Source organism: Protomyctophum bolini, assembly GCF_963924005.1.
Source record: "Protomyctophum bolini genome assembly, chromosome: 6".
Lineage (NCBI taxonomy): Eukaryota > Metazoa > Chordata > Actinopteri > Myctophiformes > Myctophidae > Protomyctophum > Protomyctophum bolini.
This window is the reverse complement of record NC_137867.1, coordinates 20,423,163-20,437,054: the sequence shown is the minus strand read 5'-3', so window position 1 is coordinate 20,437,054 and position 13,892 is coordinate 20,423,163. Positions and strand designations below refer to the sequence as shown.

The window sequence follows — 13,892 nt, the reverse complement described above, 5'->3', positions numbered from 1 at the left end:
GCATTTTGTGTAGCGTTTTCGGTTTAGCTACGATTGCCTGGCACACCCATTCTAACTCTTTGAAATATTCTCTGTCACTGTGGCGCAAAGCTCTCATGTTGCCTTTTTGCCTTGTTTTGTAGATAAGTACTCTGTGTTGAGGGGTGTAGTGGGCGTGGGGGAGAGAAAGAGAGCAATAGAAAATGCCATTTAAACATCTACCCTTTCCAGGTATATGACTGTGCTTCTGTCTATGAAGACACAGCAACACAGAAAAAACCTGCTTATCTGTGTGTGCTGACTGACTGCCATGTGTTTCTTCTTGTTCACCCCCCACATGTCTGTCTCTCCACCCAACTTCTCTTTCTCCTCCACCCTTCCATCCACTCATCCGGCCTTCTTGTCCGTCTCTCATCCTTCTTCTCTGCCTGTCTGCTGTTTGTGTTTCTGTGTTGTGTTTGGCTGGCCATCCCTCATGCACACAACACACACACACTTATATATGAATTTATATCTACTCCATTTATCTTTGTCTCTCTCTCTCCCGCTCTTGCACATATTCTCTCACTGTCTCTCTTTTCTACTTACACACACGCGTGCACATTCACTTTTGTAAACTCAAACACACTAGACACAGGCAGACGAGCCGTCTGCCAGGCAAGCCGCCGATTCGTGCCCACATGGTGCCAGCGAGCATCCCCTTTCCCTGGGTGGCCAAAGCCTGAACCAGATGGCCAACACTGGCCATGCCTCCATGCCCACAGCCAGCCGTTACCAGCCCCCTTCATGCTGCGACATCCCCTGCGCCCTGATTGTGCAGCACTCCTTCCAACCAGCCAACCCCTCTGAGCTCACGCCCAAAATGAGAATGAGCACCTTCGCCACCTCTCCTCCCACCCCAAGGTTATTCATACAGTAGGAGATAAATAGATGAGCCATGTTACCACTGGTTGGTAACACTGACGTGGCACAGGTGTCACTCATCAGTACTGCTGCTTTCATGGATGGCCCTGAGAAAGGGAGCAATCTGAATTATTAGAATAAATGAAACTTTGGTGTTCACAGAAATGCTGCATGTTGAAAGCACATTTACTGTTAAAGGGGATGAAAACGTTTATATTGACATTCTGTCAGTAAACTATGTTTGCAGTGATGTCTTTATGCCACTGGAGGGAGTAGTCATTCCATCTTGAAGCAAGCCGCACAGCAGATCAACATAGTCTCTTCATAGGAGCTATTTATTCTCAGGCCTGGTGCTGCATGCTACGGAGAGTTATTTATGTGGTTAGATGTTTGCAATTGAGAGAATATCTACTCATATTTAGGTTAAAAAAATAAATGTCTAAGTTGATGCTAGTGGGGAAGAACAAGCACATTCCAGGGAACTTTTTAAGTTACCATAGCTCAATTTCTCAAAACATGAGTTTTGAAACTGATGAGAGAGAGTGTGTAAAACAAGGCCTTAAGACACTGTAGAGCTGTAATCCTAATTTCTCCCCAATAAGCCTAATTTATGCACGTTATCATACAAATGTGTTGCTCATAGGCTTTAATTGCCTAATTCATGTCTCTACATTTTTTGCAAAGGCCATTATAGGGACAGAGTTGAGTTCACCATCCTGTCATAACTAGTCAAATCACACATCTGATCCTCCTCCTGCTTATCGCACTTCCCTTCCTTAGTTTATCTTCTTCCCTCGTACTTTCCCACACGCCTGAAGGCCTCCCTCTCGTTTCTTGTCGTGCCCTTCTGTGGAATACCTCTCCTTTTCCACTTCTCTGTACTCCCAACTCCCATGTGTACTATAATGTCACCACCGAGAACAACCCCTCATCGTCTTCCTGTCGTCACTTCCTTTGGAAAAACGGGGGAACTGCAGGTGGTCCCCCTTGCACCTGAACTGCATAAATGGGGGGTATACAGACAGAGCCCCCTCCGGCCCCGTCTCAGACCCAACAAACATGGTCAGTAAATCTGTCATGCTGAATATAACACAACGTGATTAGCTCCCACAAAAGCCTGTGCTTGTCTCTCCTACCCAAAATCATATACTCCACAGTGGGATGATCCAACCCACACGTCCCTTCCCTCCAGTCTGTCCTCAGTGAGTTGAACACTGTGCGTCTAAGCCCCAAGATGTTTACCTGACCCCCCCCCCCCCCCCCCTATTCAAAAGCTTAGAACGCACACTGCCATGTGTGTGTGTGTGTGTGTGTGTGTGTGTGTGTGTGTGTGTGTGTGTGTGTGTGTGTGTGTGTACGTGTGCATATCAGTACATGCATGTGTGTTTTTTCCTACAAACGTTTCAACTCATCCTACAACCATGAATTGTAAACTCTGCACCTCCGCAGTGACCCAGACCTTCCCTATTCAGTACAAGCATGAGACACTTGTCATTATCAAGTAAAAACTTCCAAAGCAGTTTCTATGTGAGCTGTTTCTATATATTGATGGCATTTCTATTCTGTATGTTTTATAGTTTGTATAAGTTAAGTTAGGTTAAGTTACATTTAAGTTAAGTTACAGTATAAGTTAAGGTATGATTTAAGTGATGTTTTTGGTTTAGTTGCTTGTAAATAAGAAACTGTTCTTTTAGAATTAAGTTTAATTGGTTAAGCTATCTTGCAACCTTTTTTATAACAAATAACAATATGGCAATGAGCTACAGTGGCTTTATTTATACTTTTGATATGGCCAAAACAAAGTTCACTTGAAAACGAGATGTTAATCTCAATGTGAATTACTTTGTATAATGGGTCATATAGTAATACCCTTTGAAGCATGCATAAGATATGTATGTATTTGGTTACAGCAGTAGATCCATATTTGCTTTACATGCACATACTGTACAGTACACACAGTATATAAGTTGCATGTATAGTGCCATAGATAGAGGATGATAATGGTGATGCTTGTTTTAACTAAAACAAACACACTGGAATCACAGCATACTATATGATATGGCAGCTTGTGTGTTTTCCAGTTGAGCTGCACTCCCTTATACACCTCGTGTGTGTGTGTGTGTGTGTGTGTGTGTGTGTGTGTGTGTGTGTGTGTGTGTGTGTGTGTGTGTGTGTGTGTGTGTGTGTGTGTGTGTGTGTGTGTGTGTGTGTGTGTGTGTGTGCGTGTGCGTGTGCGTGTGCGTGCGTGTGTGTGTGTGTGTGTGTGTGTGTGTGCGTGCGCGCGCGCGTGTGAATGTGTGTGTATATTTCTCTCTCTCGATATCCTCACTTGCAGCTCAGAGTGTGCTTCTGTATCCCTCCCTCTCTTTCCCTTCTTCTCTCATTCTATCCCAATCTCTCTGTCACTCCCAAACTTACCCATGGAAACATCGCTTCATCTATTCACGCGTATCACTCCTCCTCACCATGTCGCTCACCGTCCTGATGCATTGCCCCGTTAATTATGTCTCTTAATTGTTCCGTGTCATGGATTGTTTTGTTCTCTCATCCTGTGTTTGGCATGTATAATTGCCTCATCCTTCTTTCCCTTTGCTCTCTCTGCTCTCCTTTATTAAACTCTGGCTCTTTACCCTGCTGGATGGATAACATCCTCTCTGTGGAAACAAATCCATGACCTCCTCTTCTCCACCCCTTGTGTTCTGTCTCATCATATTTATTGCCTGCATGTGCTCTTTTCTCTGCTTGTTTGTCTCGTCATGGCCCTTCTACTACCTTCACCACCGCCTTCCCACCCTTCTTCCAAATGTCTTCATATCTCTTTCACTGACTCATCATCAACCATTTGTATCCTCTGCTTCCACCCTACCTTTACACTTTTCCTTCCCTTCTTGTCTTCCATCCACCCAATCAACAATCTTCCTTCCTTTAATTCCTTCCCTCCTTACTTTGTCCATCAAACTCCATTTATCCCCAACTCAATCTTCTGCTCGTTTCCCTTCCTTTCTCTTCCACTTCTTTTTCTTTTCCTCCTTCCATTTGCTTCCTTCCATCCCTCTTATCATCCTTCCACCTCCACCTCTGTCCTTTTCTCTCCCTCCTATCATTTGACCGCCCTCCTACCTTCAGGACGATAAGGAGATCGACTTGGAGCACCTACACCGGCGGGTTAACAGCCTGTGCACCGAGGACGAAAGCCCCCACAAGCAGTTCTCCACCTCTTCCATCGATCTGACGCCCCTCGACATGGATGCCCTGCCCGCCGCACGCCAAGCGCTGGAGCAGATCAGCGATTTCCGCAACACCCACATCACCACCACCACCTTCATTCCTGAGCAAATCCAGACCCTCAGCCGGAGCCTCTCCGCCAAGGCCGCCGCCGGCTTCGCTGCTGGATTCGGGGGCGGCGTTGGCGGGGGGGGAGGCGGCATGCTCCAGGACCACCACCGAACTGGAGGGGTGGGCCCTTTCAGGCAGAGGGCCCCCAACGGTGGCTTCTTCCGCAGTCCTAATGAGACCATGTCCTCCATCCCCTACCAGCCCACGGGTCCGGGACCCAACTTCGGATACGGCAATGACCCGGACAGGGGCACCTCCATATAGAGACTCGGCCAGGGAGGCAGTTGATTCAGGAGGAGGCGGAGGAGGAGGGGTGGTCGGATTGAGTCATGGGTGATAAAACAAACACACTACTGCGAAAAGAAGGAAAAAATCCCAAGATAAAGATCTATGTACATAGGAATCTTTTTTTTCTGGGTTCTGCCTGGGGCGTTCAAGGGGTGGTTGTGTCTGATGGAGGAGGTGGAGGTCCACTTGGGGGGTGCTTGTCCTCCTGCAAACCAGCTGGTGACATGGGATGGGAGATTATGAGGAGGGGGTTGAATTGAGTCTTTGCTTTATTGTTGTTGTTCCTGTGGTTGTTTGAGGGATTATGTTTGGGTACGCGTGGGATCGTGGGATCGTTTTTTCCATTGGGTTATTTAGTTTTTATTCAGTTTTATGCCACCTGAGGACTGCTTCATGTAATGGACATGAAATTACTTCTATTCTCATCTAAACCCTGCCTTGGAGGGTTTGGTTTATACAACTATTACAACAACAGAAAACTCTTCTCTGTTAGTTCTATGGCTGCCATCAGTGGATGATAACCAGGATACTGTACAGCTGCCACAGGCTCCAAAGGAACGCAAAGGAGCTCATACAGAAAAATCAAGGGGCAGTGGTTTTATAACGGTAGGACCCTGTATAGTTTTGTCCTGGGCCCAGGGAATACTTTCAGAGTTGCTTTGTAGTTCTCCATAGGCACCATCTCTGTGCTTATAGGAAAATATCACTACTGTCTTACTCTGTCTTTTCAATAGGAGGCCATCCAAGTCTGTGCTCTGTGCATCTTTCTCTCTCGTCCCAGTCCTGCACTGATGATGTTCCATAAATCAATACCTGTAGTTCCAAATGTGAAATTAGACCCGAAATGGTGTCCACACAATGGCCAGATTATGCCTAAGACTTCAAGCTGAATACATTCTGACGCCATTACAGTTCATCGCTCTGGAAGCCGGCCCAATCCCACTACAGTGCAACAATCTGACACTGCTGACTCGTCATTCGGTGAGTCACTCAAAACGTTTTTGTTTTTTCTTCTCCTCCAGCCTGAAACGTTTGACCGTTTGATGCTCATTACAGACTCTTTGTCAATCCCACTGCACTGTACCAGTGCCCACAGACCCGTAAGGCTTGATTTATGCTTAGTTGCGCACGGGTGTCGCGTAACGAAAATAGCTGATCTATAGCTCACAGCGCGTCCCGGCGCAATGTGCTTTCGGTGCACGACACCGCCATGCAACTAAGTACAAATCAGTCCTAACTGATTGTATGTAGTTTCTTTTCTCACCATACTGTGTTGTCTGCTTTTCAAGGCAAGGTGAGAACCTCTAATAAGACTTACAGAGAAAACAGATGATTTAAAAAAAGTGAAAGAATAAAAAAACGGATAAAAGACTAAATGGACTTCAAAAAGCTACGGCTTATTATATGTCTTTTACTGACTTTGTTTTTGAAAAAGAAAAATGATTTTAATGCGTGGAATGTGTTTTGGTCAGGAAGTACAAAAAAATAACATTGTTCTGAGCTGTCTACTTGTTTTTGCTCTGAGCCAACTTCGAACAACTGCTAATTGAGTGATGTAGTCTTTCTCTGGTTTTGCATCATTAAGCCATTCAGACCTTTATTTTTTTACTTTGGTTTACCTTATTTTAATATTATCCGTATCTCAGAAGACTAAATCTCATTCTGTGGATGGTCTTATCATTTTCAAGTCCACTAACTGATCACTTTGACGACGTCAAGCGATTAAATGGAGTTGTATTCTGGTTGAGGAAAAGCCAATCTAAAGAGTAAAGTCAGTACAGGCCTTACGTCAACCTGCTAACTGTACCCTCCCAACCTCCCTTAACATTGCTCGCCATTGGAACTGTGTAACAGTAGTGAGCCAATGGCTGTGCTTTTAGGCTCATTGTAATAATGATGCAAAGAGTTGTCCTTTAAGCCCATTGGAATCTTGCTGGGAACACAATGGCTGCCTTTTTATGAGATAAGTCAGTCCGAAATAAACTTCAATTTCATATCTGTAATGTTAAGGTTTATATAACTTGTTTTTTAAAGTGCCAATTGAGTAAATGAGACCATTAAGGTGCATTTTGGGGCGGGCAAGGTGAACGGTACATCAGGAGAATTATAGGACTATTTTGTGGATTGGGGGGGTGGGGATGGTAAAAAGGAACCAAACCTTTTTCACTAACACTGTATTAATAATTGATAATGTTAGTTGTTTAGAACAGGCTTTCAGTTTGTTATCTTTAAGAACTAAAAACTGCAAAAATGTTGTGCGTAGAGAACTCAGCCAGGCTGCAGTGTTTTGAGGCAAGCGTTCTTAGGTGTTCTTTTCTTATAATAGGCTACAGTATGGCTACTACTGAATGACAAATAGGACACAAACATTATAAAAAAGAAGTTTTATTTAGTATAAATGACAGAGACATTTTAAAATGTATATTTTACATGTTGATGCTATTTTTGTTTAACAAAAAGAAAGTATATCAGTATGAGCTTATAGTGTTGAGTTTAGCAGTCACCTTATGGCATTTGGTTTCTCCTCTGTCCAGCCCAAGGTCAACACAAACAAACTGTTCACTCTTCTCACATCATCTTGAGTTCATTCTATTATTATTTGCTGGCTAAATAACAAAAGGTGGCAAGTTGATTAAAAAGAAAGCATGCACAAACTTGCTCTTGCGCTATCTGTTAACATTTTTTATTTTATTTCATACATAGATCGTAAAGGATTTACTTGATAATTTTCAAAAACTTATGATGTACAGTATTTAATATAGGCCTATTTTGTTGTATGTGTTGCATATTATTCAAAAACTGAACAAACTGGGGCCTCTGTTACAAGTGGCAAAGCTTTCTGTGTATAATTTGTCTAATAAACAGGTTTTCTACAGTGGGATGGTAATTGTTGTCTTTGCTCGTATAGGCAAGATGTTGAAATGGATATTACAGAGGGAGTTTAGTTGAACTCAACATTACTAGTTCCTACACAGTGTATTCACGATACTATATACTGTATAGTAACTATACAGTATCACTATACTATACTGTATCACTGCACAGAAAACAATCTGTGTACACACACACACACACACACACACACACACACACACACACACACACACACACACACACACACACACACACACACACACACACACACACACAATAAACTCGGTGCTGCACTTATGTGATATTATCCTTTTATCACTATTCACTGTATTCAGAGAGGATTGATCATTGATGATTGGGATTTTTGGTGTTCATTTTGTATCTCAAACTGGATATTTATCTGTGCTCAAGCATGAGCTAAACTCTTGTATCTACAATCCTCAATATGACATGAAAGGCCTGTATGCAGCTGTTAACAGCTGGAGGTATGGCAGGACTCAGCAGTTCAGTGAAGCAGTGAAATGTAGTTGCCTTCTTGAACCACAGAGTGGCAGTATTTAACTTTTCGAAACATTGTGAGTAGAACGTGTCTGTCTGTCTGTCTGTCTGTCTGTCTGACATTGGCACACCTGTTAAGAAACTTAACATCCAGAACTGTCTGCACATTTCCTCTAATCTCAAAAGCGTTCGCGGCCCAACTGTCTCTCCATCTCTGACCACACGGCACGGCAGCCAATGGTCAGTGAAATGGGCTAATTTGCCTAATATCACCTAGTATCACCGCTATGAGCAATGCAAATCGAGGCAAATCGAGTGGCAAATGAGTGACAAAGTGAGTTGTCATTTAACATCGTTTAAAAATACATCAGATAGGACTTTTGTTTTCTGTTTGGATGTATAGGCCTATGGGCTGTCAAGGCCAGAAAGTTTTTTTTTTGCCACGCATCCCGCATAACTTCAGGGTAGCTACGCCTACATGATGATGATGTCAACAAAGCCGGACGAGTGCTTCCGTCCGCACAACAGCTGTGAGTATATGCTGCAGTCTGTTGTTTTTATAAATCTGTTAGATGTTGTCTAACAGGGTACGTCTGTGAGATAAGCGTACTAAGCCTGTGGTGTGTTTCCCACAGCAAACTTTAGTTACACTCTGGTCATAGTCAAAAGTCACTGCTAGATTTAGCTACCAATTTCAAGATAGCAGAGATAAGGGCTGGTGTGTGAACAGACATCGTTTGAACATTCCATGTGGTTGTCCATTCTTTTGTGTTGTGTGTTATTTGTCTTGTCGCAAATGGAAAGTCAAAGTTAAGCTACCCCCAGAAAGAGGGGTGGAGATGTGCAAGTAACGTGACGTTGTGTTTCCCTGTCACGCTTTAAGAATACAACAGTGTTACCTTGATATTAATTAGCCCATTAGCTATTACCGGCTAATACAAGTAAGTTATAGGCCTACAAGTCCGCACGACATGGCTCTATACTGCGGGCCTACTTTAAGGCAAGGGCCTACTTTAAGGCAGAAAATAGTAGGCCCTACAGTAGCCCGTTGGTCACAGAGTCGTGTGTGACACAGAATTTGGCATTGGACGAAACGTTCATTCATGGCTAAACTAAACTTTTAGGAGGAGTGCATGCATGCGGACTTTTAACTGCCTGTCAGTCGTTCATTGTTCTGAACTGGCCCACTTGCATTAGCCTCGTCACGGCCCACCAGGGGGAACCCGGCCCACCGGTTGAGAATCAGCACCAATATTAAATCAACTTTTCCTTCCTTCGCCCCGTCGTCCACTCGCTCCAGACTCGTGCGCGGCGTCGCGCCCTGCCTGTTTCCTGGGAGACTGGAATGGAGAGCAGCAGCACGCAGACTCCTCGCGCAGTGGACTGCATGGAAGCCCCCGCGGGGACACATTTTGTGCCCCTCTTCCAAAGAGTCCCCCAGGCGTGACAAATGGAACATAGAGTCTCTATTGTCGCTGCGACACTTTAATAATCGCGAGCTACAATATCCAACCTGTTGTTAGCTTCAGGAGCCCGGCCAGGCACTTTACGTTGGGGACTTGTAGTTGTGGAGAGGAGGCGGACGCTAGGCGCCAGACCTCTAGCCGTCCCGATGATGAATACATGAATAAAAATAGAAAAGATTAATGTCAGTTTTATCTCTGAAATTGTGGGATTTTTTCCCCTGGCTGCCTTGGACTGGGGCCCAGCCCAGCCCCAATACGTTTTATGAGATTTAGATACAAGCTCTTTAAACCTTTCTTTCTTTCTTTCTTTCTTTCTTTCTTTCTTTCTTTCTTTCTTTCTTTCCTAGCCTCAGGGCTAAGACCTGTAGGTCTTAACATTCGATGCAGGTTGGAAATATAATGGTGCATGGTTGCTTTAAAGTTTAAACCATGACCACAAAATAAATTGGCCAAAGTTTTATTTATATATATATATATATATATATATATATATATATATATATATATATATATCACACACACACACACACACACATGTACACACACACACACACACACACACACACACACACACACACACACACAGGTAATTATATATATATATAAACTTTGGCTTGTATGGTCTTAATTGGTTTAATTAGTTGCAATTTGCCGTGTGTGTGTGTGTGTGTGTGTGTGTGTGTGTGCGTGCGCAATGTGTCTTCTCTGGCTCTCTGAACTTTCTCTTCCCTTGCAGCCGCTCGCCACATACAGCTCGTGTCAGTGTGCATGGAAACACTGCTGAGCGCGAGCCCCCCGCTCATATTTCCGTTCCCTGTGAAGGCCTTTTTACAGATAGGGCGTTCCGTGAGCCGGATCAAAAGGTTTTAGTCCCGCTACAAAAGAAAAATGGAAACTGGAGATGGTCTTAGCATTCACAGAATGGAAGAGAGCGCTGAATTGACAATGAGCGCGCGAGCCCCAGGAGCCGCAAAGTTCTTTGGTCAACTTTTTTTCCCCCTGCAGCTCAAAGTTCTTTCCTCAAACTTTTTCGCGGCTCTCCAAATTCCTAGATTACAATAGAAGGTTCATAGTTGGCTCTGTTGATTTTCAGCAGAATTCAAAAGACGGGATTTGTCACTTGATTAGCCAAATTAAAGCCTGTAGGTTAATATTTTGGATGCATAGGCTTGCTGGTGTAGCCTATATCTCTTCTGTTTTGTTAAGCCTTATAGATTTAGATAGCCTTATGATTTCGTGTATGCCTAACGTTTTAAACCGTGGCATTAATATAAACAGTGCAGGTGCTATACCCATGTGTGTAGCACACACACACACACACACACACACACACACCATGCTTGACAGACAGACAGACAGACGGGTATAGGTAGGCATCGACATCCTCTTCTTGCTGTAGCTCGCGCTGTCCACGCTCCTCGCCTAAACTGTCACCATCCCCCACGTGCGCCCTGGGGGAGGTTCCCCTTACCTCCCTCCCGTTAAACACTCCTTAAACCGTGGCATTATTATAAACAGTCGGGTTCGGGGACCATAATCGCCACTCTCTCGGGTTTACCGAGACTTCTCATTGGACGTTAACACGCGACCAGCGCAAGGAGGGGGGCTCCCAGGCGCGTGCCGCTTTTTAAGCCGACGCCGCGCCTTGAGACATAGAGAAGGAATCCCGCACGCGACAGTCATATACTGCGAGACCACGGAAGAACGCAGTGAAGACGTGTGTCAAACGAAGAAGTTTTGTATTATTATTATTTTTGCATCGGAGTTTCACCTCAGCCATTCCGCTGCTACCTGTTGTTGGGTCGTCTGCCTCTGAAGACATGGAAGTGCTGAGCGTGCACGAATGGAGCAAGGATGAGTCGAGGCGACACGGCTCGGGCTTGCTGGAGAGGGGAGGAGAGGAGCCCGGCGTGTACCCACCCAGCCTGGCGCTCGTGGACAGCGGCAGTGACCCACGCGCCTGGCTGGCTCCGGTGCAGCCTCCTGGCACCTGCGCGGCACACGCCTCTTCCTCCCCTGACTACCAGCTTCTTTCACCCTGTCCCAGCACCGGCTCCTATAACGGTGAGAAAGGGCTTTCCCACTGCATCTGTTTCTTCTTTTACCACCTGACCACAGCAGCATCCCTATTCTGGGGGAACATTTGCAAAAAGAAAATAATAATAGCAGATCTACCAATGTGTCACATTGGGAAGTGTTGTGAGCTTGTAGATCGACTATTTTAAGTACAGTTCCGCTCATGTCCGTTTTACTATTGCATATATCACTTGAAACAGGGACCAGCTAGGACTAAGTCAATGCACAATAAGATACACATTTAATGTTGGGCGTTTATGTGTTAATTTGATTAGCCTATAAATCATTACAATATGACCACAGCTGTTAATTGCAATGCAATAGCCTTTTTTTCTTTTTCTTGTTTCTTTACATAGCCATTATTCTAAACATTTGCTTTGGTTTTGTTTTCCAGAAAGTGGCTCCACGGCGTCTTCGGGTCATCCCAGCCCACCCAGCTACAGAAAGGCTGCCAAGAGCCCTTCCCCTTCCTCCCTGAAGGTCAGAGAGCTGTGCCGCCTGAACGGCTCCATTCCCTCCAGCGGCGACGAGGCTCCTCTGGGCAGGCAGAGAGCTCCGTCCTCCAAGCCGGTCGGCGGCGTCCATAAGCAGCGGCGCGTCGCCGCGAACGCGCGGGAGAGGAGGCGGATGCACGGCCTCAACCACGCGTTCGACGAGCTGCGCAGCGTCATCCCGGCGTTCGACAACGACAAGAAACTCTCCAAGTACGAAACCCTGCAAATGGCGCAGATTTACATCAACGCCTTGGCGGACCTGCTAGAAGGGCCACCTCCGACCAAGAACAAGGCCACCAATAACGACGACAACAACAACAACAAAAATAACAATAACAACAACAGCATCTCTAGCAACAACTCGCCAAAGTGTGACCTAATGACTTCTTCCACCACCACCACGACCACCACCGACTACGACGCAGAGAACGATACAAGCTGTCGGAGGGGAGCCACGGTCTCTGTCTCAGTCTTACCTGCTCAAATCAACGGGATTCCCTTTCGGTCCAACTCGTTCGACGAAGCCTTTTCCGCCATGATAGAAGAAGCGATGTGTTCCCCCGCGCCATCATCCTCTGGGGTTGAGTCGAAACACTCGCCACGAAGTGATGGAGAGTTTTCACCACACTCACAGTTCAGTGACTCGGACGAAATGCAGATGGAGGTGCACTCCTGCAGCGAAGAAGATGACCTAGAACTCAAATTACGCAAACACCACCACCATAACACCATTTCATTCTAAAGTCAACCACAGACTCTTAATGCATATAACTTTTAACCTGCAACAAAAAAGACTTCCAATACAAACCGTGTCAATCTCAATCATATATCCATCAGTTGCTCTTAAGAAAATCCAATATGGGGAATAGGAATTTTGCCTAAACGAAAAAATAATTTGGGGGGTTTGATAAATCTATTTTATCAAGTTGATACTTAAACTAAAGACTATTTTTATGTCAGATAGGCCTAATTGGGTTCTGCCAATAGATATAGATATATCGTATATGATCCCTTTTCTATGGGGACGTGGGTGAAAGACCCCTCTGCCATGTCGCATATAGCACTGCCATGGGCTTCTTCCACGTCACTCCGACCAAAATCTGTCTTCCACGAAAATCGCCTGTTATTGATGGTTGTAGATATTTTATAATGTAAATATAATTAGTTTTGTATAGCGATAATTCTTATTTCCTGCCGTGGTTCTTTCGTTCATTTTTTTGTACATGAATTTGTTTTACAACTTCTAAAGTTAACGATGTGCACTTTAAAACACACGAGCCAGAGGCTTGACAAACGAGATTTATTTCCAAAACATAAACAATACTATTTCGTTTTTGTTTGCTATAGTGTAGTATGCCAATTTGATGCAAATAGCCTATTTAATGTAGCCATTTTTTTTGCTTAACCTTTTGTACATTTGTTGATGCTTGGTGTTGATTGTTGAATGATTTACTTTCAAATGAACTCGTGTGTCTTTTACTTTCACTGGATGAGATTAATTGACATGTATTTATTGATGATCCTTTTTCATTTGCCTCTTTTTTACATTTGAATAGTTACATTTGAAGAAAAGCTAACATTTTGCCATTCATTGGTTCATGTTAATTTGATTTTGTGAATAAATAAGAATGCAATTTTATATTTTCGTTGTCGTCTGTGTCCATATTGAGTTTTCTTATTGTATATGTTTGATCACTCATTTACTGAATTCCAGTAAGTGTCCATTTCATAGTTATTTTAAATACGAATCGAAACAAATAAAGCCTATATTATTAGTAGGCCCAGTAGTAGTATTAAGATGATGATGATGATTCTTCGATTAGATCAGTGTATTAAAACAATTATTATATATAACTATTATTATGGCTATAGTTAGTATAGGCTATTAGTAGTAGGAGGAGGAGGGGAGGAGTATGCACCTTAACGCTGCATGCATGCAAGCCTTTTTGGGTGTAAATGTAAAGATAAAACGATAAGA

At 44.1% G+C, this 13,892-nt stretch overlaps 2 protein-coding genes across 3 annotated transcripts in view; both read left to right on the top strand.

Moving 5' to 3' along the window:
* Positions 1-4,605, top strand: part of grid2 (glutamate receptor, ionotropic, delta 2) — a 603,942-nt gene extending 599,337 nt beyond the window's left edge. For both annotated transcript variants that reach the window (XM_080765357.1, XM_080765356.1), the window contains one exon: positions 4,009-4,605. In XM_080765357.1, coding sequence (XP_080621483.1) covers positions 4,009-4,482 — 474 coding nt within the window. In that variant the 3' untranslated portion in view covers positions 4,483-4,605. The remainder of the gene's footprint in view (positions 1-4,008) is intronic.
* Positions 4,606-11,164: 6,559 nt separating this feature from the next.
* atoh1a (atonal bHLH transcription factor 1a) lies at positions 11,165-12,656 on the top strand (the record flags this gene model as incomplete). The annotated part of the gene is made up of 2 exons (XM_080765731.1): positions 11,165-11,408; positions 11,815-12,656. The coding sequence occupies 2 exons, from the start codon at positions 11,165-11,167 to the stop codon at positions 12,654-12,656; spliced, it is 1,086 nt and encodes a 361-aa protein (XP_080621857.1).
* Between the last annotated feature and the right edge of the window lie 1,236 nt (positions 12,657-13,892).